This window comes from Lynx canadensis, chromosome E3, assembly GCF_007474595.2.
Source record: "Lynx canadensis isolate LIC74 chromosome E3, mLynCan4.pri.v2, whole genome shotgun sequence".
In the NCBI taxonomy this organism is placed as follows: domain Eukaryota; kingdom Metazoa; phylum Chordata; class Mammalia; order Carnivora; family Felidae; genus Lynx; species Lynx canadensis.
Genome location: NC_044318.1, coordinates 25,711,832 through 25,738,621, shown reverse-complemented (window position 1 = coordinate 25,738,621; position 26,790 = coordinate 25,711,832). Strand labels below are relative to the sequence as shown.

Below are 26,790 nucleotides of genomic sequence, written 5' to 3'. Positions count from 1 at the left end.
AGAAATATAAGCCTCTACCTAAGGCAAGATTTCCTATCAACAGAATTCAACTAATATGAGACACGTACAAAGAAATCAATTCAACAGCTTCCCTTAAAGATATGCAAGAAATCAAAAGAAGACAGTTTTTGTGGGAGGCTGATACGCACATTTTATTTAACAAACATAATGTACAAGACTAAAAGAACTGTATATATTCCCAGGAGAATTCAGAGTGTGTATACCTGGATTAGCACCTAGAAAGTACATAGAAAAGAACAATGGAAAAGGGGGAAAGCTTTCTACAAAAATCACTTGGGCTCGGGTTTCTAAGTGCAGATTCTCACTGGCATCGGATAGTAACTCCTCGCACTCCACATGAGCTCAGTGATCGGCTGACTCGGTTAACTGCTTCATGCCTTTAGCGCTTCGTGACAACAGGTATGTCAACCTCATGGCTCTTACGGGGAAATTTAAGTAAAGGATACAAAGTTTTATACTCACCCTAGTTTTATTCCAAAATTACTGCACTACAAATCTGTGTGGTACACTGTTAGGAAGATACTGAGATACTGCTTGTGTCATGTGACCTTGTTTCAGAACGATGCCCTGGAATTATGCACAATTTCACAGCTACGCTGATAATCTACAGAAATCACTGACTGGAAGGAGGATCATACGTGGCGTATTTAGGTTATGAAGGGTTCCGTTAGGATTAAAACGGTTCCACACTGCCAGTGGCTGTAAAGCCTCAGTATCAGTTGACCGCACTGTGCATTTAATACAATATTCTTTGGTTACATCATATTAACCACAAGGAGGACAGCTTCCTTGTCTACACAATAGATTAGTGGTTCTCAACTGAGGGCGAATTTGCGCCCACTCCACCCTGGAAACATTTGGCGATGTCTGGAGGAGATTTTTCACGACTGTGGGGTTGCCACTAGCGTCTAGTGGGTATCGAGGCCAGGAATACTGCTAAACGTCCTGTAATGCACAGGGAAGCCCTCATAACAAAAAGTCCTCAGGCCCCAAATGTCAGTAGCACTGAGGTGGAGAAACCCCGAAAGAGGTTTATATGACATGCGTCTGGGTTGCCCATAGAGTCAAAGGTCTGCTGCAGACGGAGGCAGAAAGAAGGGTGCTACAGCTCTGAGGAGTTCCCCATCGGCTCTCGCCAGTGGAGGCCCGTTCACTCCTGTCTTCTGATCTAGACCCAGGACCAGCTCCTTTAAGAAGACCTCTATAAATACCTCCTGAATGAGTGGAGGACGACGGTGCAAGAGGCATGGTTCAAAGTCTTCAAATGACTATCTTGAACGGTAACTTTATACGACCTAAAAATTATTCTGAACCTCAATGGTGTCATAGTCCCTGACTGATTATACAGAACCTCAAAGTTAGGCTAACATATTGTTAAAGGTGGAGTCAATATTTTAAGGGCAGTATGTCTAACGTTTCTAGATTCATTTAAGTGGGGCAAACCAAATAAAATGGTGTTAAAGGCAAACATTCAATATACTTCATTTTAAACTAAAAAAATTAACGCATGAAACGCCATGCACAGCAGACACCATTCCTTTTTTTTTTTTTACATATTTACAATTTTACATATTTACTTATCAATATATCTTCTATCTTTACAATTATAAAATTATTTCAAACTGTAGAAGAGTGGTACCATACATTTTGTAGCATTCATTTGTTTTATCCTTTAAAGGCAATTATTTACCCAAATCCAAACCACAGTGAATGCCACAGAGGAAGCACGTAGGAAAATCATGGACAAAAAATAGATTTAGACAAAACTTTCACATAAGACTTAAATGAATCTATTTCAGTAACTCAAATAAATAGTATTTTATTATTTACTAAGCTTCCCCTGCCAGGAAAAACAAAACAAAACAAACAGAACAATCCCCACAAACTGTACCTTTAAAAACGCTCTGGCATTTATAAGCATTAAGTTATAGTCTAGATCCCAATCATGGACTGTAGTAAGGGCTAGCTACAATTTAGGCTCAAATAAATACTACCCATGTAAATATTTATCATCCTGCATAAACCTGAGGTTGCAATGGTGGAGGAAGTTTATCATTTTCAACATTTTCAGAGTCAATAGCTGCTAAAGATTGATTCGGGGGCTTAATTTCGAGTGGATATTTCTCAACAATGTCTTGAACCTCTTTTGCAATTCCATCTGTCCACTCTATGAGGTCTTTTTCAAGTTTCTTGGCTTCACTCATGATCCTTTCTTGCCGTTCATTCAACTGAGACAGAAGATCCAAGTTCTTATACATTTGCTTAACCCCTAAGCAAGCATCAGGAGACCAATTCTCAGATTCTTGCTTCCTGGGAGAAGTCTGGCCGGACATGTATCGATCAAAATCTTCCTGACTTAAATTCAAAGACTGAGCATCTAACTTCTCAATGAAAGCCACAGCACAGCACTAGAAAAAACCAGAAGGTTATTTACTATAGCCATAAGGGGAAAGGTACAAGTATTCAAATACATCTTTTTAAATCCTTTTATTATGGTGAATTTAAAACAATCAAAAGTAGGATGGGGTGCCTGGGTGGCTTGGTCGGTTAAGCGTCCGACTTCGGCTCAGGTCATGATCTCACGGTCTGTGAGTTCGAGCCCCGCGTCAGGCTCTGTGCTGACTGCTCAGAGCCTGGAGCCTGTTTCAGAGTCTGTGTCTCCCTCTCTCTCTGCCCCTCCCCTGTTCATGCTCTGTCTCTGTCTCAAAAATAAATAAACGTTAAAAAAAAAAAAAGGGTAGGAAAAAACAGGTAATGACCCACCATGGACTTCAGCTTCAAGAATTACCAACTCAGAGGCACTTGGGTGGCTCAGTCGCTTGAGCCTCAACTTTAGCTCAGGTCATGATCTCACAGTTTGTGAGTCTAAGCACTACATTGGGCTCCCTGCTGTGAGTGCAGAGCCTGCTTCAGATCCTCTGTACCTCTCTCTCTGCCCCTTCCCTGCTTGCACTCTTTCAAAAATAAATAACCAAACAAAACAAACAACTCACAGCAAATCTGTTTCTTTCTTTCTCTTTCTTTCTCTTCCTTCCTTCCTTCCTTCCTTCCTTCCTTCCTTCCTTCCTCCCTCCCTCCCTCCCTCCCTCCCTCCCTTCCTTCCTTTTACTGACTCATTTATTTTGAGGGAGAGAGAGTGTGAGCACACCCGAGCAGGGGAGAGGCAGAAAGAGAGAGAATCTTAAGCAGGCTCCATGCCCAGCACAGAGCCCGATGTGGGGCTTGACCTCACAACCATGAGATCATGACCTGAGCCAAAATCGAGAGCTGGATGCTTACCTGAGCCACCCAGGCATCCCAATCATGTTTCCTTATACTCCCACCTGAAATAATACATTTCTTCCTTAGGAAAAAAAAAAAAAAGTTGCATTGCAAACTCCCATTGGGTCTGTGAGAAATTCAGTCCTCTCCTTGGGTTGTTCAAAGGTCTAGGGGTCTTATACAGAGTGAAATGTCGGGGGAGGCACCTTCAGTGTTTGTTCCACACTGGCTACAGAGCTTCCCGTGGACAAAAACTGAATGATTCCTCAAACTCGGACTCTCTGCTTCCCTGCCATGTTGCAGGGCAGAGGAACCACTGTTGGGACTGGGAGCTCTAGGGCCAAGTGACTGGGGAACATATCCCATAAAGCCATTCCCCTTTGAGGTCTTGCCAGCCCCACAATGCTCACTCAGGGCCTGGCCAGCTACTGGGCACATCAGCAGGTACTGGAGTGGCACACAGACCTCTGGTCCTCTAAGGACCTGTGGTCCTTTAACATCAAGTGGCTGAAAGAACAGGCTTTGAAATCAAGCAACCTGAGTTGTCACCTCCGTCATATGTTAGCCAGGAGTTTTTGTGAGCCTGGGGAAAGTTACCTACTGTCTCTGGGGTTCCTGTATCTGTAAAACGGGAAATACCACCCAGATTTATTGTGAGAATGAAGCAATCCAGCACATGTAATGTGCTTAGCTCACAGGTCGGCAGTAAGAAATGAACAAACGGGAGCAATTATTAGTACAGAAATCCTTGGGCAAATGCTCAGTGAAACAGACATCTGTTGGCTATACTTTCTCATATTGATTTAATTTTTTTACAAAGAAAATGAATTTTCATTTTCTTAAAAAACTATTTTCACAAGAAAGACATGCAATATAAACAGAGGGAAACAGGCAGCTCTCAGAATTTCTTCTGAGAACTCATTCCCAGGATCCAACATTTTACACATAAAAAAGGGAATCATCTTTTTGAGGAATATTTAGCAAATCTACTACAACGGACTCATCTGACAAGAATGGGCCCATCTGACCCTGCCACACAGGTGCCCACGGTGTCCGTGGATGTGCTGCAGTCCCTGGAGGGAGGAGGAATCTCAGAGGATTCTAACATTCCTGGCATGGATGGATGCTATTGCCCCAAGTGGAAACAGTGTATATGAGAAAGGAGAAAACCATTTGGTGGGGAAGCAGGTTTAGTTTTGAAAAAATTAAATCTAAGGCCCAATAAATGGCCCGAAGTGGAGCTCAGCAGGAGGGCAAACAGGTGACGTGTGTGTGTCATCACTGTGCAGATGACGGCAGAGCTGTGACCAGAGCAGACAGCCTAGGGAGAGAGATGCATAGAGGACAGCACCCCACGGAAAAACCCAACTTGAGAAGACACAGAGCTCACAAAGAGACGAGTAAGGAGTGGAACTCTGAAATCCAAAGGCAGGAAGTTCTAGAACAAAGGAGTTACCAAGAATGTTAAAGAAGTAAGATGAAGGCTGACCGTTTTCATGGGATTTGACTTCTGCCGGAGCAGTTTCACTGGAGCAGAGGGATCAGAAGCCGGACTCTGAATCAGCAAGAGGACGGAGACATAAGGTGCTAACAGAGCTGTAGGTCAAGGTGCTGGGAAGCGGCAGGGAAAAGGTGAGCCAGCAGCCTCCACTGTTGACCACCAGGACGACCCTCAAACACCTCCCAGCCCTGCTCATTTCTCTACTCCCAGCCACGTCTCCATCTTCATAATTCTCAGGGATTTTCCACACTCTCTCATGTTCTCTAGATAAAGAACTAAATCCAAAAGGCTCTTCCTGGCAGTCAAGTGCATGTTTTCACTTATGTTAAGAAATGCTAACTTCAGCTAAACTTTTGGGGGAGTATAGTTTAAACCACCATGTGTCTGGGAGGATGAAAAATACCGCAAATAATGGAACAAGCATCATTTTGAAAAAGGGCATTCCCAGGATGGGCTAAATGGGTGATGGGTATTAAGGAGTGCACTCGGATGAGCACTGGGTGTTGTATGTGATGAATCACTGAATTCTACATCTAAAACTAATATTACGGTGTATGTTAACTAACTGGAATTTCATAAGAGCTTGAAAAAAGAAAAAGAGCATTCCCAACTCCCTGCAAACCACATCCCCAGATGCTGCAACAACAGTAATGAGCAGCTGAATTCCATGGCTGAGGGTGAGGTTAACCGGGGCAGGTCCAGGTTTTGAAGCACTGGAAATTTATACACTTTTGGGAACCCACTTAAAGGAAAACAAAATACAGAATCAGGCACAAAAGTGAATACATATTTAGCATTTAAAAATAAATCACAACAAATTTCTGGAAGCTTGGGAGATTCAAGCTTGTCTTTTTAGTTTCAAATGTCTTTTTAGACAATTTACTAGAAATGCTGCCTTATGTAACCTGGTTTCCTCTCCCTATTACCCTGTACAACTTCCTACCCAGGAAAGAAGGCACATAAGGTATTCTGAGGCTCAAATCCATTAGTAAATCTAGTCTAAAGCAAACAAACAAAAGTTAAGTGGTCAGTAAAAGGAAGTATTCAGCCTTACAACTTAGATACACATATTTTAATGCCATCTTGCCTAGAATCAAGTAGCACGGTTAACAACAGTTGAAAATCATTTCACGTCCTCTAAACTGACCCTTGCCTAAAATCTCAGGATTCAGTTCTAAGAGATCATTTATAGAAATAAAGCAAAAAATAATTCTTAAGTCTTTCAATAAAGAAATCAAAGTCCATGATCTGATTTATTCATGGTTGAAACAACCCAACTAAGTGAATGGCCCTTTTAACCAGGACCTGGGCAAGTGATGGCCAACAGCAACAGACACTCCTCCACATGACTATCGTGTTTCCTGTAAGAGGATCACAATCTCTGGTCAAGTACTGAGAGGTGGGGTGTTTGCCCGGCCCAGTCACGTGTGCTGTGTGACAGCAAGCAAGCATCTTTAGCTTTACTGATTCCTCAACTCACGGGCAGTAAACTGTCACAGGCCTGTGAGTGATGTGTCACATCCCTAAAATGGTTCCTCTCTGTTAACTCCAGGAAATCAAATCCTTACCAGATTGGTGAAATAGTAGCCATCCTCTCCAGTCATCAATCGGCTTGGGTTGCAGAAGCGGGTGATATACTGGATATTGGACTGAAGGCGTGGGGGGTTGCCCTTCAAAACAATGTAGATGAGAGTGGGTAAAAAGTCATCGGCTGACGCTGGCTCGTTCTTGGTGATCTTAATGGCATTGAAGATGTGCTTGCTACACTTGGTGATGCAGGCCAACTTATCTCGAGGTACACGCTTGGAATCCATTTCAATGATATCTATAAAGCAGAAAAGACACTGCTTCCAATGAGAAAATGATTACATAAAAGAAGTATTAGAATAATCATTTTTTAATCTATCAAATTACAGAGGTTAACCCTTTCTCCACCAGGTAACTTAGTATATAAAAAACTTTGACCACAGAAACTGTAAACACTAGCTCATCATTACAGAATGTGTAACCAGGCACAGAACCACAGACCAGGCATTATATGCATTATTTCTGTGCTCCACAAGGCTATTTCTTTTCCATCCTCAGATTGTACAATGGATACTACTTGTAGGAAGGGAACTGAGGTTCAGAGAAGTTCCATAATTTGCCCAAAATTATATAGACAGCCAGTGACAGAGGGCAGATTCAAGTCTGATTCTCTAACGCATGCCTTTAACCACAATGGTGAACTGCTTATGAGCTCCTTGGAAAATTAAGAGCGTTTTTCCTGCTTCTGTTCCTCTAATACACTGTAAAAGTCAGTTTAGGAAGCCTACTGCTTTTTAGAAAGGTGGGTACTATACAAAGCACCACTGTATTGGATATAAAAATACAGCTGCTAAAATCTATCACACGTATAGTCCATAGCGGCCAGTCCCCACGGCATATAAATCTCCACCAGCTACAAACACCTACAGCACTTTTATGACGTTTATAACCTACTAGTTAGCACAGGGGATAAAGCAAGGGTATACATTTACTCTCATTCATTTCCCTCAGAGAAAAATTACTTCACTGCCCCAAACTACCACTAAGTGGTAGGCTCTTGCAAATGGACACCCTGTGCCACAAAGACCGGGAGGTGGGGAGGAGTTCAGCACCACTAGAACAACAGAAGAGGAAGGAGGGAGTGCGCCTCTGGATAGGCTTTTCTGCCTGCCATCTGGAGCAACGTGAAAGAAGAGAGCTGAGGCAGGTTAATTTGAAAGCAGTTTCTGGTCAACAGCAGGAACAAAAGTTTCTGATTTAGGTGGGGTGATGGCGCATGTCACAGTTCTTTCTGCTCCCAGCTCTCATCCCGGAGGTCGGTTACTGGGAGGAATCCTCACGGACCACCAGCCATGGAAGACTAACGTATGGGACAGAAACACCCGACAGCGCAGAGGCTGTATTTTAACTTCCTAATGCTTCTAGTCCCTGTACATACATGTCTATTGTATGCTTTTGCTTATTTTATGGTTTAGTTCCTTTACTCTTTTAATGATGGGTTGTAATTATTGTTACCATGTCTCAAACTATTTTCTTTTTCTATTTGAGTAGAATGTATGTAAAAAAGATCTGGGGCAGGGGGGTGCCTGGGTGGCTCAGTTAGTTAAGCGTCTGACTTTGGCTCCAGGATTTGTGGGTTTGAGCCCTGCATCAGGCTTTGTGCTGACAGCTCAGAGCCTGGAGCCTGCTTCAGATTCTGTGTTTCCCCCTCTCTCTCTCTGCTCCTCCCCCCTCCTCTCTCTCAAGAAAAAACATTAAGAAAAAAAAATTTTTAAGACTTTTTAAAAACTGTTTTTACTACTGTTTTTATCCTGTTTAGCTTTCTACCTTTATTGTTGGCTTTTATTTTTTATTTTAAACCTTTCTCTCATTTTAAACCACTCTCTCATTATTTATTCTTTAAGTTTTGTTTAAAGAAAGTTTTAAAGTTTATTTATTTCTGGGAGAGAGAGAGAGAGAGAGAGAGAGAGAGAGAGAGAGAGAATGCATATGCATGTGAGCATGCAAACAGGGGAGGGGCAGAGAGAGGGAGACACAGAAACGGAGGTAGGTTCCAGCCTCAGAGCTGTCAGCACAGAGCCTGACACAGGGCTAGAACCGGTGAACTGTGAGATTATGACTGAGGCGAAGTCAGACACTTAGCTGACCGAGCCACCCAGGTGCTCCTATTCTTTAAGTTTTTGGATTTTTTTTTAATGTTTATTTATTTTTGAGAGAGAGAGAGAGAGACAGAGCGTGAGCGGGGGAGGAGGAGAGACAGAGGGAGATACAGAATCCGAAGCAGGCTTCAGGCTCTGAGCTGTCAGCACAGAGTCCGACGTGGGGCTCGAACCCACAAACCGTGAGATCATGACCTGAGCCGAAGTTAGATGCTCTACTGACTGAGCCAAATGGGGCATCTGGCTGGCTCAGTTGGAGGAGCATGGGACTCCTGATCTTGGCAACATGAATTTGAGCCCCATGTGGGATGCAGAGATTACTTAAGACTTAAAAAAAAAAAAAAAAAAAAAAAAAAAAAGTGAATTACTTTTTATCTGGATGCATGTGTAGCTGCCACTGCCAAGAGGGAGGGCCAAGAGTGTAAAAAGAGAAGGGAAGGGAAAAGAAAAAAAAGTAAAGAGGGAAGGGGGTATAGATTTCCGTCACACTCTTTGTCCTGCAGCAACCCCTCCTCTAGTATCCTTTAGTCTGAAGGAAATTTTCTGGGGGGAACTCTTTTGGACCCCCCACCCCCATGTGTAGCTAGTTCCATGATTTGCATTGCTCTAAAGCCTAAAGGAGGAGATCCGGGAGGAAATAACAACAGGAAACTCACCACTGTATTAATTCTTCGAGCAATGATTTCCTGCCCTAATCTGTCTGCTCTTATTGACTTTCCAGAATCCTCAGATAACTGCTTTGTGTCTGCCATCCAGGGCTTTTACTTGTAGTCAGTAGGAAAGACAGGCTGAGGGTGGGGCCTCCATCTTAGCAGAAGTCTTAGATTTATCGTTCAAGAAGTTTTGTAAACAAAGTAGGCTGTAGCTCCAAGTCATGATTCCTCAACCTTGGCACTAATGAGATTTTGGACTAGATATTTTTTTTTTTTTTTGTAGGGGACTGTCCTGTCTTGCATGATGTTTAATAGCATCCGTGGCCTCCACTTCTAGATGACAGATGTCAACTGAAACGGAAAATGCCTTATTCGGTATATTTATCAACAAAACTGACAGTGCTGATTGGTAGCACCTGGGACAACGTAGAGACATTTAACTGATGTCTCCATATTTAAGACCACTGTTACAGACTGTCCTCTCTGGGACTCCTGTACTTAGGCTAACAACTTAGGAACACAGTGATCATTAGAACCTTTGGCTCTCATAGAGGCAGAACGTATCTGTACTTGGATTGGCAAGATATGGGGGTTAAGATGAGGAAGAGTGAGAAGGCTTTTAAAATTTTATGGCCAGGGGCGCCTGGGTGGCTCAGCTGGCTGAGTGTCTGACTCTTGGTTTTGGGTCAGGTCATGATCTTATGGTTTGTGGGTTCCAACCCACATCAGGCTCTGTGCTGACGGTGTGGTGCCCACTTGGGATTCTCTCTCTCTCACTGCTCCTCCTCCTCCTCCTTCTTCTTCTTCTCTCTCTCTCTCTCTCTCAGAGTAAACATTAAAAAATAAAATAAAATCTTGTGGCCAAATTTCTACTACTAAAATATCTCTTCAAACTCCAACTCAGATGACTTGAGAGAAAAAAGTTTCATCTCTCAAATTCTATTAACAAACTGTTGATGTATTAAAATCCTCTTAGTTCTATTCTTAAGCAAACAATGGTCTGGCTCCTGTAGTTTCTGGTTTTATAAGGTCTATCCTATGGCATTTCAGAAAAGAGTCCCAAACATAAACTCCTTTGAAGTACTTTAAACATAAACCAATTGGTCTTGAACTTAGTAAGAGTCTTTGGGAAAAAACACAAGTACAATGTCCATATCCAGGCTTCTCACCTTCAATCTCTTATGATGTTCCCTGAGCAAAAGGTAGGAGTGGGGGTGGGCCTTGACCCAAAGGAGTCAATTCATGAAGCCTATAACACAGCCTTGCAGAAAAGCTTTGAACAACAAAGATGACAGTATTTAGCTAGGCCAGTTAGACTCTGCAAGGGGAATTACAGAAAACAATTCATTTAATAACAGGAGTTAAAATGCAGAGATATACAAAGAGAAGCAGAACCTGAAAGAGCGCAAGAATCACGTTAACAGCAGATATCCCAGTCCCCAGAGGGGCTGTGGAGCTAAGTTTCCATGAGAGTGTGGCTTCCTTTCCTACCTTGATCATCTCTTAAGTAACCCCCTATTTCTTCCTGTAACATGAGTGAGTCTCTAATTCTTACAACCAAAGGAGCCTACCTAACGGTTTGCCTCCAACACTGCTAATAGCAGCTGAGCAACTAACTTTCTTTCCCAGCAGAATTTCACTAACAATCTCTAAATGGGCAAGTCTTTCCAACTCTTCTTAATTGAGGAGAAGCTGGCCAAGGTTGGATGTCTTCTCTAGTAGGAGCAATTTGTTTTGGTTCTTTGCTTTTTTAAAATTTTCGTGGGCTATTTCTGCTGGGCTATTCCTATGACTAAGAAACAGAAACCTTATTAGGTGTCTGGACCTGTCCAGGATGCTGGAACCACATCAATTCAGGGCACTTCATTTACTTCTTAGACAAACCAGAAAAATAATCCAAAGCACATCTCTAATTAGCCAATTAGAGAGACATCATTTTAATATGTAACTTCAGCTCGGGGAGTACCTTGTACCACCAACTCCCTTCCTCCCTCTAAAATTATTTTGAATATACAAACGCCACTGAGTTTTAAGAAATTAGCCTTAGCTGCATTTGACCTTGGTTTAGTTCAATGCCCAAGAAATAAGAGACCCTGGTCACAGAAAATAAAGGGGAAATGTAGTTTACCTGCTAATGTGAATGCTTCAAATTTATAAAACTAGCACTCTTGCAAAACGCTTCTCCCACATTCCAATATACCTTACTGTCTGGCTGCTCACTGACTTAAGTATGGATTTATGTTAACTTCAAGGAGAAACACCCAGATAAGAAAGCTCTCAGTTTCACTGACCTGTGATTGCTTTCACCACCATATCAGATACTTCGGAAATTTCTTCATTAACAGGGACGCAAAGCATCTGAGGTGTAACCCAGTGCAGGGCTCTACAAAGAGGGAAAGACAGTAAAAATCCCAAGAATACACTGCAGCCATTTGTCTTGTCATGTCCTTCAGTTAAGGGGAAATATGGGACACCACTGACTAATGAGGCCATTGTAGGCCCAAGCATATCGCTGCTGAACATATTAGGGGCTGAGCTGAAGTAACTAGAATCCTTAAATGAGGCTTCTCTTCGGCACTTATCACAAGGAAAGCAGAAGACAACTTTACTGGTTGAAATGAGATTATACTGAGGCTGAAGAGATATTTGAGGATAAAGATCTGAGAAGAATCTGCTGCTTCCTCTCTTCACTGTCCATCACGCTTAATGTCCACTTAGGCTCTGCCTTCAACTTATGAGACTGAGTAAGAGGTCAACAAGTGTGTGTCGCCCTAGTCTGGATCACTGAATTTCCTGGCCACACCCTAGCTTCCCAGCAGAGACTCTGCTGCTGACCCTCACCGGTTGTCTGACAAATGCTCTCACCCTGCATGTCAGTCCAAAGCCCATCTAGCTCCTTCTGGCTCCATCTGTCACCTTCCCAATACCAAGTCCTCACTTCTGGGGTGACACTACCAAGAACAGATCTACCAATTACCAGCCCCACTGTCTGGGAACACCGTTTGGGTTCCTAGGCCCCCTCCTCCAGAAACACCTGTGCACAACCAATCTCAGACCTATTCCCACATTTAGATGGCCTATTTCCTAAGTGTTTCACTGCCACCAGAATAGAGCCCTGGGGGAATAGAGCCCACTCTACTGCCCACGGAAGATTAAGCACTTTGGGAAGTGTTATCAACCCAGTGCTAGGGGGAGGATGTGATTGGAGGAACAACTAAATAAGGAGCACCACTGGTTGGGGGGGGGGAATAATGACACCTTAATATGGGTATGTCCAGCTTAACTTCCTGCCTCACAAGACGGGACAAAGCAATGAGAAGTAATGAAATTTCCACCTGTTCCTTGGAAGTTTTGGAGATTTTGAAACAATCTCAAACACTGGATCTGCTTCTCATCTAAAGCTGCTGGAGTCAGAAGGATAAGCAAGAAGGTGATTCCAGGCCTTTCCTCCTGGCAATTTACCATATTCCTGGTCTTTCTACACCACAAAGAAGCTCAGTGCTAAGGATGGCAGGTCCCTTTGCTGTTATTTGCTCTCAAGGTTTGAAATGCAAGTGCTCTGTTCTCCCACAACGTGTTCTTCCCATGGTAGGTAGTAAACACAAGACAAAGCAAAACAACCAACTACCGGATCCTCTTTTGAATAGCGAGATCTTTCTTCTCATCATCGGTAGTTTCTGGACAGAACACATACTTATAGAGACGAGTCATGATGTACTTTTCGATCTGATCCATTATCTTCTCAACTTTTTCCGGAGGCACTGAAATATCCAAATGGACATAAAAGCTCAAGAGAGGGATGGACAGTTTAAATTAAGAATATGTTTTCATAGTTTTTCCGACATAGCAGAAAACTAATTTACTAGTTAATACATTAAATATACCCAGAAACAAAAGTACAAGATGTTACATTAAAAAATATCCTTTAGGGGCCCCTGGGTGGCTCAGTCGGTTAAGTGTCTGACTTTGGCTCAGGTCATGATCTCACAGTTTGTGAGTTTGAGCCCCGGGTCAGGCGCTGTGCTGACGGCACAGAGCCTGGAGCCTGCTTCGGATTCTGTGTGTCTGTCTCTTTGCCCCTCCCCCACTCATGCTCTGTCTCTCTCTCTCTCAAGAATAAATAAATATTTAAAAAAATCTTTTTAAATAAAAAAATAAAAAATACCCTTTAAAACCTTAACCTCAATTTTTGGGACTGCCTCTCACAGAACTGCCAGTTCTAACCTAAGCTGCTTGGCGGGACCTAATAGGTTGCATGCCTTGCCAAGTGGGAAGACCTCAGCATGGCTCACACCCTATTGCTACATTAGAAAAGCACTTGAAATTCCAAAAACAGAATGACAGCAACCCACTCTTCCATTTTTTCTGAGGTTTACTATAAAACCTTGGAGATTTGGAGGTGTACAGGTGGGGCTTATTTCTCATTTATACATGTATGCTAAGTATATCCTAAAACCCAACATCAATGGAAGTCAAATTCAAGAAAATCTCGAAAACCCTACAGCTCTAAGTCCCTGATTCTCAATTTTTATTCCACCCCCACCCATCTGAGGAATACATAATCATGAAAAATGACTCACCATAATGGTGATTCCAAGATGGGGGTTTCATTTAGAAGCCTCCTAAATGGGTTTTAATCAACTCTGCCCCTACCCCTAGTGGAATTATTAAACATTGTTCAATAAATTACCCAACTGCTGTGATTACTTTGGAATGGTACACATGGTGGTATTGAAAGACACTCTAAGGATAAGACCAGCTACCAGGATGTCAGTGGAGTCATTTATAGGACAGAGTTGGCAAACCAGCCAGGCCATCAGAGAAACAGAGAAAGTTCTAAAAGACTCAAAGGTCAGACTCTGTACAACTGACCAGCAATCCCTTAATGGCTGGCTACCAAAGTATTACCTTTTCCACGAGTCTGCATTCTTTCAGTCACATTCTGGTAAAAATCCTGAGTAAACTCTGACTGTTCCTCAATGCTTAAATCCTGAAAAAAAGGGACAAAGAGGTTGCTTGGTAGCTGAAGAAAGATCACGCATAAAGCTCTAAATTTTATAAAGTTTCCAAAATCCACTCCTTAATTGGTGCTAATCTCAAAAGTACCCACCAATTATATAACCCTGTAGAAAAGAAAAGTCTGTCCTGTAATGTTATTTACAACACCCCATGACCTCTTATTTCTTTTGATGTATATATGTATTCCTACATGGTATAATGCATATTTTGATAATTTACACACTTATGTGCATTTCTATTTATCTGATCTACTTAATCATTTTTGGTGGCTTTCTCACATCCCATTATATTAAATGATGTATTTAACCAGTCTCTACCACTGTGCATTTGGGTTCCTCTCTTTTTTTTTCACTATTATGTACAATTGTGTGGACTGTTTCTCTTGGGTTATTTCTTTGTGATACAGTTTCAAGAGTGACATTAACAGTTCAATAAATATGAACAACTTTGTATCTCTAAGTATCTACTGCTAGATTGCAATCCTCAGAAACTCCCAATGCAGAGTCATTAGCCATGTACGTGTATTTATTTCTCCAGGGCCCCTACAATAATGGTCTTCGTAATTTTTATTTGGGTTTACTCATTATGTGGTATAATATGTATACTTATTCCCTACTTTCTTTTCAAGAATAAAGTCTACATAAAATATAAACACAGTTCAGGGAGCCCAGGTGGCTCATGAGTTCATGAGTTCAAGCCCTGCATCGGGCTCTGTACTGACAGCTCAGAGCCTGGAGCCTGCTTCGGGTTCTGTGTCTCCCTCTCTCTGCCCCTCCCCTGCTCGAACTCTGTGTGTCCCTTTCTCTCTCAAAAAGAAATAAACATTAAAAAATATAAACACAGTTTAGCACAGTTAACTAGAAGATGATAGGGATGCTTGGGTGGCTCAGTCGGTTAAGGGTCCAACTTTGACTCAGGTCATGATCTCATAGTTCATGGGTGCGAGTCCTGTGTCGGCTCTGCTTACAGCTCAGAGCCTGGAGCCTGCTTAGGATTCTGTGTCTCCCTCTCTCTCTGCCCTTACCCCTCTTGCACTCTGTCTTTCTCTCTTTCTCTCTCTCTCTCAAAATAAATAAATAAATAAATAAACACTTAAAAACAACTAGAAGATGATAGGAAGAAACACAAAACATGGAGAGAAACAGAATACAGAGGCAGGAACAACAGAAAAATGTAGTCCTTAAAGATAGAGAAATTAGTCCAGTCAGTCCAGTTTAGTCTCTAACTAAACTTTCTAGCAATCATCACCAAGACAAAAATAGTCACATAATTGGGTGTTCAAAATATAAATGCAAATGAACCCTTCAGGTGAAATTCTGACACCAAACCCAGAAATTTCTCTCAAGGATTCTCCTAAAGACTCACTGTAGAAGGGCATGATCATGGCCCAGGACAAATTCCACAGGACCGTTTTTCACAGCCTGCCTCTATGCAGGCCAATGACAGCATGCAGGCAAGGGCCCATAAGGCCTTGGTGAAAGCATGCAGACCCGGTCACTCTGGCTTAAATCCCGAAAGACGCGTTAGGGTCCAGATGGTGTCGTTCTGCCTTTTACAATGTCCCTCCCACGTATCCTTTCCTGGTTTGGGCCTCAGCAACCCTCCCCTCGAGTATAGCTGCTCTCCCCAACTTTGACGTTTCTCACTTTTCAATCTATCCTGCACCCCACAGTCCAACTGATCATCTGAGATTCGGATCTGAGCACAGAATGAGATTAATCATCGGAGCGTCATACTTCCAATGGTTGTCCATCAGATGAATGCTGAAGCCTGCACTCACAATCACCACCCCTTCCTCCTTCCCGCTTACCCTGCCAGGTTACCCAATTGTTCTGAGGTCTGCTTTTGGCTATTCCACCTCTCCAACACTATAAAGTTACTCTCTGTCTGCATTACTTTGATTCCTCTCCAGTCTTCCAACAGCTGTCCGAGGAAGGCTCTGTTCATACCTTACTTCTAAGAGCAGTCTTTCATTCCCTTAGTCCAAACAGCCTTGTGGGCCTCACAGCACTCACAGTGCACCTGCTGCTTTCTTAACTAGGTATTTACAGAAAAGTCCTTCGGTTGAATTAAAATTGATCCTTTGTCTAAGCAAGAACTCGGTACTAAGTAAACTTTAGACATTTTGAAATGTTGCTTTCATTTGTATTTACCACAATTTTCCAGTGCTGCCTTCCATTCTACCTTTTATTTTACGTTACACAGCTTTTAAAAAGTTAATACCACTAAACCTTTTACCTGATCCTTAAGAACAATATTTAAGAGTTCAATTGCAGCTTGAAAACTGTTTTAAATTTCTCCACAGAAATAAGTATCTCTCCAGCACAAATAAATATCCTAATCGACTTCACTAATTTACTTCTAAGTTTTTTCATGTTTAACTCTAAAATGTAAGGTGCAAGTATGAGATATGGACCGTAAGTAATCTATATACAAACTTCCCTTTGTCAGTAGCAGGTAGTAAGTAAAAAACAACACTGCTCCCTCTGTTCCCCCAGTTGCTCCTGAGAAACCGAATTTATTTCTGGAATCCCTGGTTTATTTCACTGTCCTATATTTTAATTTTTTAATTAAAATCTCACCTAGTTGTGATGTCTTTCATTTTAGGATATATTTTGAAGTCTGCTAGATTTAGAAACCTCTCCTACCAAATTCTTGTTCCCAAACCCACCACACAAAAAGATTATATATTTGCTTTTTTTTCTAGAATAAATATAACATTGTAATTTAAATTTTTCTTACCTAGATCCAAGGTACTATCTTTAGTCTTTTATTTTTTAAATGTTTGTTTACTTTGAGAGAGAGAGAGAGAGACACAGAGAGAGAGAGAGAGAGAGAGAGAGACAGAGAGGGAAAGAGGGAGGGAGAGAGAATCTCAAGCAGGCTTAGCATTATCGGTGCAGAGCCTGACATGGGACTTGACCTTACGACCATGAGATCATGACCTGAGCTGAAATCTAGAGTTGGACACTTAACTGACTGAGCCATCCAGGCGCCCCAACAATCCTTAGTCTTTTATTTTAAAAAAAAAATTTTTTTTTAATGTTTTTATTTATTTTTGAGACAGAGAGAGGCAGAGCATGAGCAGGGGAGGGGCAGAGAGAGAGGGAGACACAGAATCTGAAGCAGGCTCCAGGCTCTGAGTTGTCAGCACAGAGCCCGACGCGGGGCTCGAACTCACGGACTGTGAGATCATGACCTGAGCCGAAGCCGGACGCTTAACCGACTGAGCCACCCAGGCGCCCCTAATCCTTAGTCTTTTAAATCTTTGTATGAACTAACTTGCCTTATTAGACTTTTACTAATATTTAATGCTATTTATCGCTATTACATTTAAAAATTACTATTTTTTAAAGGTTTATTTTTGAGAGAGAGACACAGCGTGAGCAGGGGAAGGGCAGAGAGAGAGGGAAACACAGAATTTGAAGCAGGCTCCAGGCTCTAAGCTGTCAGCACAGAGCCCGACGCAGGGCTTGAACCCAAGAACTGTGAGATCATGATCTGAGCTGAAATCGGACGCTCAACTGACTGAGCCACTCAGGCGCCCCCCAAATTACTATTTTTTAATACTGTGCTAGGCTCTTTAGCTTTTTATCACCAGTGTGTCATACTGTAACTGAACTTTATGAATTTATCTTGTTATGCCAATAAATTGACACCTCTATTAGTACACTTAGATTTTCCTGAGAAGATCATTTTTCCTAAATTTCATGGAAATTTTATTTCTATTCACTCAAAAAGCACTTGCTGCATGATCAGAATTGCTAGCCACTGTACCAGACAAGGTATTAAAAACAAAATTAATAAAATGCCCAGAAGGCATTCAATTTGAATGGGAAGATTGAACACAAATAAGTAATTATAATATTCTATGAGAATTAAAAACCAGAAGGACAAAAAGTGCCATGGGCCACATGATAAATCCCTCACTTCTCCTTTTTATTGCATCTACCTTCAACAATTCTCTCTAAATAGGTATGGGTATACTGTAGCAGTAAGTATTCTTATTTCATACTAATATCTATGTGATATAGGAACGTTTCTAGTAAAGCTCAACGAGACAGGATGTCTCCATGCTCTGGGGTCTGAACTTGAGCAGATCACATCTACTCTGTGAGAAAAGTCCTGATTCTACCCACCTCCTCCTGCTGCTGGAGGATGGGACTCTATCAGAGCATGCTCAGTTTGTCCAATACGTGGCTTTGCTTTCCATACTGCTGCTTCCCTACGAGACTTCAATTTTTTGCTTCCTATCTAGCCCTTGTCTATGAATTATCAATGAAATTTATATTGTAAATTCTCTAAGCTTCATCCCTGCACTAAAGTAGATAACCAGACAAATAGATCCATGGACTGAGCAATTTTAAGTCCACTGGTAATATTCCTTCAGAAAACTAGTTTTAATACTATGCCTGGACTTTCATGTGGGTAATTATAAGCAGCAGCTACATGAAGAATGTGTCCATAAGAACATGTTTGTAAATTCTAAATACCATCAAATTAGTCCCTTCTTCTCCTATTCTTAGTTTAAATCATTTTGTAAATCTTTTCAAATCCTTTCAATAAGCAGACTATGTTTAAATTAACAAAAGGACTATCATTATGGAGTTTGTGAGATGAAACTTTTTATTATGAAGACTATTAATCTAATTTTATTTTTATAATATGGGTGCTTCACTTAACATCTTAACAGTAATATTTTAATTTTCCTTTAGCATGCTATAATTTTACTTGTTATTCTTTCAGTTTATGCACTTTCTGCAATAGATTATTCTTTTTTATCTCCTAGGTGCCTCAGACATGGTTACCTTTCATTTGCACCATATCTCAATACTTAAAACAAACCACAGTACATTGATTCTTATGATTACTAGTACTCACTTTTTAAAAAAATATTTATTTTTAGGGAGCCAGAGAGAGCGTGCGCTAGTAAGCAGGGGAGGGGCAGAGAGAGGGAGAGAGAATCCCAAGCAGGTTCCTTATTGTCAGCACAAAGCCCGACGCAGGGCTCGATCTCATGAACTGTGAGATCATGACCTCAGCCGAAATCAAGAGCCAGACGCTGAACTGACTGAGCCACCCAGGTGCCCCAGTGGTACTCACTTCTAAGTAAAAACACTGTGACCTCCTTTTAAAGGCCTAAATGGCCTGTTTTGCTAGTGGCAATGAGTCAATGAGTCACCTATTCCTCCCCCGGCTCCAACAATCACTGCAATTCTATGTTACTATTCAGAAAATTTCTTTTTATATTTCTATTTATATCACACAGACTTACACTACATTAGACTGTTTATTTTACAATTTACAATAACTCCCCTGCTACTCTGTCCTCTTATCTTGTTTCAGATTCTTTGTAGGACTTACCGCTATGTTATATTACAAATCTGTTGATTATTTTCGCCACTAAAATGTGAGCTCCGTGAGGGGACTGTTGACCACCATATCCTCAGTTCCTACAACAGAGCCAGGCATAGGGCTATTGCTCAATTAGTTGAATGAAAGAAGAAATAAATGTGACCATTTATCATTGCCCCTCTCTTTGTAATACTGTAAAAACACTCGGAGACAATTCTACATAGATTTCTTCTATTTCTACAGATCTTGTAAGGAGAGTCACTGATTGCTTTTGTTCTGCACTATCTTTTCAAGGATAGCTAAATAGCAAATAGCCTTGGAAGACAGAGATAGCACCTCCCTCAAGTAAAAGGGTAGATTGTTTATTGTCCAGTATAATAAAGATAACATTTCCATCTGAGGCAAAGGTCAGACAAGTTTAAAACATCCTCTTATCTAACATTACTCACTGCAAGCACAGGCATTACCTGGTCTTTGCATTACCCTGTGGGAACTGACACTCAGGGAATTGGTGCAAAAGCTAATATACTCTAGATACGGCTACTGCTGTGAGTAATAAACTGGCCTTCTTTTCTGACCCAGGGGACTCATGGCTTCTGCCAGTATCCATGGAATGATGGCAGGCTAATTTGTTAACTTGAGAGTAGGGAAAATCTCAGATCCTTCACAGCTCTTCTCAAAGGAGCTAAGCAGGTTTGTGTTGGTAAATTTTTAGGTTCTACAAAATTCCAAAATGTTTTTTCAGTTTTCTAAGAAAAATTACAGTCTACCAAAGTCTACTTTTCCTAAAGTATTTTCAAACTACTGACTGGGATCATCTTTTCTATAATGTCTGTGTGTAAAGTCATTTTATTTTTTTCCTAAAAAATTTTCCTGTTTTGTTTGAAAGTTTGACAAGTGGGTGTATTCTTTTGACTATTAATACTGAGAGGTATTCTGTATACCTTCTTAATTGTCTGGTTGAAATCTTTTTTTTTTTCTTTTCTTTCCACTCTGTTTTGAAAATCTTTGCCTATTTCCTTAATTATGTTTTCTATGTAGTTCACCTGGCACATCTCATCATTAGAATTTAGAATTCCAAAATCTGTTTTCTGGGTTAAGTTTCTTTTGCACTGCAGTTAACTGTTGAATTCATTTAGGTTTTAGCTTCGATGTCCATATTTTTTGTACTGCCAGTTTCTGTTGCCTTCAATAATTTTTTTAAGAAAATAAACACATTGGTGCTTCAATCCTCTTAAATAAAAATTTAAAATTAAACATTAACATTTAAAGTAGACCAAGCATGTGGTTCTCATAGTTTGAGATAGTCCATCTTACTAGGGAATATACCCTGAGGTCACTAGTAGCTAGTTGAACACAGATTTAAACATTTCTACATTTAGATGAACAAAACAGAGCAAAAGTAATTGGTTTTTGTCAAATTCAATTACTGCCAAAATAAAGATGGTGAGAATTGTTAAGGTACATTATGTTCATTTCACATCTCTAAGGTAAAGCCAGTAGTTGATCATTTTTAGCACCTGGTTAGTTAGTAATTACAAATGAGCTCACATATGTTCTTCACAAAGGTCAGCGTTAAATTTTTTTTTTTAACGTTTTATTTATTTTTGAGACAGAGAGAGACAGAGCATGAGCAGGGGAGGGGCAGAGAGAGAGGGAGACACAGAATCTGAAACAGGCTCCAGGCTCTGAGCTGTCTGCACAGAGCCCGACGCGGGGCTCGAACTCACGGACTGTGAGATCGTGACCTGAGCCGAAGTCGGACGCTTAACCAACGAAGCCACCCAGGCGCCCCTAGCGTTAAATTTTTTTAGCAAGAAAAATGTTTATACTCTTGCCTTTCATTTACACAGTGAGATGCGAAAGAACCACAGTGCAGCGAGGCACGGCCAAGTAACCCCACAGGATTCTAGAAGACACTGTATTCATTTAAGATACTCTGATGTCACCAGAATTTCAGCAAACATAGCATCATTCATGATACTCTAGAGGACTAGCAGTGTCCAAGTGGCTTCTTCTCTAAGTATGTGAAACTACGCAACATGGAATCCTAAAAATCAGTGAACAGACTCCTGAATTAGAGTTCATTAATTTAATTGTGTGCTTAGCCACTTGGGTTTTTCCAACAAAGTTTGGGGAAAGGTCAAAAGTACTCATGGGTGAGAAAAGACGAATCAGCCTCTCAAGAGTTATAGCAGCTAGTTAGAGGCAGCTAAGCTCCTTTCACCATGCCCACCAAGGTAGGTCCTGGTGTGGGCCATCAGCTTGTACCTCACCTTGTTAACTAGCACTGCTGTGCCCAGCTCTTTCCCCTCAACAAGAATGCAGAACAAAGCCTCACATCTGTAGGGTCAAACTTGGCTCAGTTTGAACCACAACTGGTTTACTTTGAGTAAGCCGTGATTTTTGAACACCTTCTGGATGTGGATTTCTGTCATTATGGGGCTCTTCTATAGGTTTTATAGGATTATCATCTTTAATTTTTTTCTCTTGGAACACACATTGTGTTGCTTTCTCTAAAATGCCTACAACCTCTAGCAAGTCCTCGCAGAATTCCTAAATACCATATAATTATGCCTCCTCCACCACTTTTGGCTCCTTGGCAAAAAGTTCTCTGTATCTGCCAAATCTTGCTTTTATTCTTCCGTACACTCTTTTAGTTGCTCTTCTAATCACTCTCTTTTCCATGACTATCCTCTCTGTAGAGGAAATACCTCTCTTCCGTTCCATTTTGACCCGTGTCCTCTTCTATTCTGGGCACTGTTCTTTTGTTTTGCAGCTGTGCACAACAGGAGAGGGCCTGAGAGACGATGCCAAAGCTGGGAGCCAGCCTCACCCACTGAGCCATCACGGTTCCCCTTGATAAGGTCTTAAGTTTTCTCGTACATATCACTGTATTCTTCTATGATACATTCTTATTTTATTCACTCATCACTTTCAACATAATTATCAGTTCAACCTTTTATCTATTTTCAGTTCTTACAACTTACAGATTCTATCAGCTCAGATGCTTTCCCACTGTCTTGTCACCTCACTTCTCAACTAACTTTAAAATTGAGTCCTGGGTTTCTCCCCTAGCCCAGCTCCCCAATTTTCTTATTATGATTAAAGCCTATTTTGTTAATTAAAATTTCTTTGCCTTGGATACAAACCTCTGCTCTCCTAACAGTAAATACACAGCAGGTCAAACTACTCTTTGCACACACATATGGTTTAGAATAGTGAAATTATTTTTAAAAGTTTATTTATTTAGGGGCACCTGGGTGGCTCAGTCAGTTAAGTGTCCGACTTTGGCTCAGGTCATAATCTTGTGGTTCATAGGATCGAGCCCCACATTGGGTTCTGTGCTCACAGCATGGAGCCCACTCCCTCTCCCCCTGCCTCTCTCTCTCTCTCAAAATAAATAAACGTTAAAAAAAGTTTATTTATAAAGTTTATTCATTTGTTTATAATGTTTATTTATTTTGAGAGAGAGAGGCAGGGGGAGAGGGAGGGAGAGAGGGTGGGAAGGAGGGAGAGAGAGAAAGAGAGAGAGAGAGAGAGAATGTGAGTGGGGTAGGGGCAAAGAGAGAGAGGGAGAGAGAAAATCCCAAGCAGGCGCTATGCCGCCAGCACAGAGCCTGACATGGGGCTTGAATTCACAAACTGCAAGATCATGACCTGAGCCAAAATCTAGAGTTGGATGCTTAACCAACTGAGCCACCCAGGCACCCCTGGAATAGTGAAGTCATTTTAAGGTATAGGAGGACATCTAGCTTTCTATTTATTCTTGGAAAGAGAAGATAAATGAAGATACAGCTATGTTGTAAACTGTAATTTTTTTCTCCTCATTCAGGTTTAGAAAAATAGTTTTTCAAGAGAGTTGACATGGGAAAAATTTTAAGTTTATATAATATAACCAATATCAGAATTTTATAGAATGAATGCTTGGGAAAAGAATGACGAAAGTAACAAAAGGTCTTACGTTTGTGCTTGACTGCTTCTTTAGTAAGGAAAAAGAATATTTGAATGACTGCTAATAAAGGAATCTTGTTTTTAAAATTGCATTGAGGGGCACCTGGGTGGCTCAGTCAGTTAAGCGCTGAGTCTTGATTTCGGCTCAGGTTGTGGTCTTGTGGTCATGAGATCAAGCTCTGCATGGGGGTCCATGCTGGGTATGGAGCCTGCTTGGGATTTTCTCTCTCCCTCTCAAAAAAATAATGCATCGAGAAATCCACAAAATTCACTTATCAAAAAGCTTTAATTCAATATCTAATAAATTAAAAGGTATGTATTTTAAGGAAGTAGAGGGTATAATAAGCTCCACTTTTAAAAATAGAGTAGGCTCCACTTTCAGAATAGGGGAGAGTGCTTCTGAGTGATTTATTAATAATTAAAAATGGCAGGATTTAAACATTTTGGGCAGCAAAAGAAACTTCTTGATTTAACTGCAGTCTGTTTTGTGTTTTGAAAATGTTTTCATATAAATAAACTTATGAGAAAAAAAAACTTCACCAAGGAAGGGATCTTACTAAGTTAGAAAATAGGGTTTTCTAGTTATGATGGAAAGGTTAATATTGAAAGTTGGCTCTATATAATACTTTAAAATTACCCTGGCCACATAAAAAGGCTTTGTCCAAATGACAAAAAGAAACCCATACATCCTTCATTTCATTGGTGACCCTATACATCCAGAATCCATGGCCACTCTTAGACCTATCTGAAGCTTGGCTCTTACAGTGAGATTCTTAAATTCTAGTTATTTTTGTAATGACAAGAAGTTTAAAACACTAAATCTTATAAATTCTTCTTAGCTTCTTCTGTATATGCCAGTCCCCCATCAGTCATTTTCTTAGTAAAATTTAAATTCTTGCTATGATGACTTCTAAGAAGAGAAAAGTGGCTGATGACAACATAAATATAAATGGATTTTGTGTTAATGATGTAGCTGCCTATTTTGTTTGCAATAAAAATACCTCTTATTCTAAATAATATGAAAAGGAATATAAGATATATTTTAAGTAGCTAATAAGATTAACCAAACAGAAAAAATGACAAAATAAACCACCTTCAGAAGAGTCTGAGCAACCAACAATATTTGTTGAACAGTAAAGCATTACATTGTATTACTGCAGTGTGTATGAATTATGTAAGGATTGAATGAAATTTCATCCCAAAGAGACATCCTTTCGGGATGAGGAAATTGAAAAAAGAAAAAAAAAATTCTGAGTGCAGATGAGGTGTTTTGTGATAAAGATAAAATGGCTGAAAATAAACCCAACCTTTTTAATGCAATTCTGTAAATATTTAATTTTCTAGACTTGAGCCAGATATGGAAAAGGCTGCTCACCACTGACATACACTCAGATTGGAGAAAACAGGAATGCAGTAGAAAAAGATGTGGGCAAGAGCGGTCCATTGTTCTGGACCTCAGAGATTTGGGGAAGACTGCTACTGTGGGGCACAGAAGAAAGAATCACCAGTTAATGGCAACGTCAACAGGGTGGGTTCAAACATATAGGAAATGAATTTTCATACTGTATAGGTCACTAGAATAAGATGACTTAGAAAGTCTACTTGGTGATACTAACATTAAATTAAGTTTTTTGAGCCTTAAGTCTAAGCCTAAGTTAAGATTTTGAGTTTTGGTTACCTGAGTACAGAGGACACCTTTCACACACTTCATTACCTCAGCAACTATCCCCAACTGCACTCAATCAGATTCTCTCAAGAAATTTATATGATTAAGTGATTTGAAGCCTATTAGGTAAGATTGGTTCATTCTGGTATAAAAACTGTTTTATTTATTTAAAAGGACATTTAACTTGGAGCCAAAGGCAAAAGGGCTTCCTGGAGAAGCGCTGGACATTTCAGTTTAACAAATATCTGTTCAATTTCAGGTATGTGCCAGGTATTGTGGCACATACTTGCCTAAGACTTGGACACTTAGCCACAGAACACTTAGTGCTGGTGTAGAAACAGAAAACTGTTGCACAATGGCTCTTCAAATGGAAGGAATCTGAGGCCGCATTCAGTTCTCAGATATGGGTTAGTGATGCCTTGAAAACAGTTAGGCATGATGGTATTCTGCCCCAGTTAATTACTGTTTTACTTTAGTATACTGGTTTAAAAGTCAACTAAATTATTACAGAACAAGGGCACGTTACAGTTCTGAGCAAAAGAAAAATGAACAAATCAGTTCTGATGAGCTGATCAAATGAGCTTATTGTTTTTCTAAAATATAGCATTACACAGTATATATGCTATATGTACTGTAGTCTCTAGGCCAAAATAGTATGAATATCCTGTAAACATTCTGTATGGACTAAAGAAAAAATAACTACAGGGGTGCCTGTGTGGCTCAGTCAGTTAAGTGTCCAACTTCGGCCTAGGTCATGATCTTGCCATTCCCAAGTTCAAGCCCCACCCTGGGCTCTGTGCTGACAGCTCGGAGGCTGGAGCCTGCTTCAGATTCTGTCTGTCTCTCTCTCTCTCTGCCCCTCCCCAACTCACATCATCTCCTTCTCTTAAAAATAAATAAACACTAGAAAAAATTTTGAAAAAAAGAATAAATAACTACAAAGGCTTAGTTTTTATTTATGGCTAAAAAAATGAAAGTTGTCTTAAATACTGAGAACAAACTGAGGGTTGATGGGGGTGGGGGAGAGGGGAAAGTGGGTGATGGGCATTGAGGAGGGCACCTATTGGGATGAGCACTGGGTGTTGTATGGAAACTAATTTGACAATAAATTATATATTAAAAAAAATGAAAGTTGTATACCACATGACCTCTGAAGATTCCATACTAAGGAAGTCTATCACTGCTTCTAACTTAAAACATCAATGATTATGGGCGCCTGGGTGGCTCAGTCGGTTGAGCTTCAACTTCGGCTCAGGTCATGATGTTATGGTTTGAGCCCCGCATCCAGTCCTATGCTGACAGCTCAGAGCCTGGAGCCTGCTTCAGATTTTGTCTCCCTCTCTCTCTGACCCTCCCCAACTCACACTCTCTCAAAAATAAATAAATGTTACAAAAACAAAACAAAAAAACCCATCAATGATATATGCTTTCTTTAAATGTTACTATCTGCTTACAAATGCTTTAAATTTTTTTCTTACTGTTTATTCATTTTTTGATAGAGACAGAGAGTGAGTGGGGGAGGGGCAGAGAGAGAGCGAGACACAGAATCCGAAGACGCTCCAGGCTCTGAACTGACAGCACAGAGCCCAACGCGGGGCTCGAACTCATGTACCATGAGATCATGACCTGAGCTGAAGTCGGATGCTTAACCAACTGAGCCACCCAGGCACCCCT

General features: G+C 40.8%; 1 protein-coding gene across 3 annotated transcripts in view; it reads right to left on the bottom strand.

Annotated features, from left to right (window-relative positions):
* Nucleotides 1–125: 125 nt before the first annotated feature.
* Nucleotides 126–26,790, bottom strand: part of RABGEF1 (RAB guanine nucleotide exchange factor 1) — a 61,103-nt gene continuing 34,438 nt past the window's right edge. For all 3 annotated transcript variants that reach the window (XM_030300222.2, XM_030300221.1, XM_030300220.2), the window contains exons 5-9: nucleotides 14,031–14,112; nucleotides 12,751–12,883; nucleotides 11,414–11,505; nucleotides 6,352–6,608; nucleotides 126–2,429 (exon numbers count right to left, since the gene is read on the bottom strand). In XM_030300222.2, coding sequence (XP_030156082.1) covers nucleotides 2,031–2,429; nucleotides 6,352–6,608; nucleotides 11,414–11,505; nucleotides 12,751–12,883; nucleotides 14,031–14,112 — 963 coding nt within the window. In that variant the 3' untranslated portion in view covers nucleotides 126–2,030. The remainder of the gene's footprint in view (nucleotides 2,430–6,351; nucleotides 6,609–11,413; nucleotides 11,506–12,750; nucleotides 12,884–14,030; nucleotides 14,113–26,790) is intronic.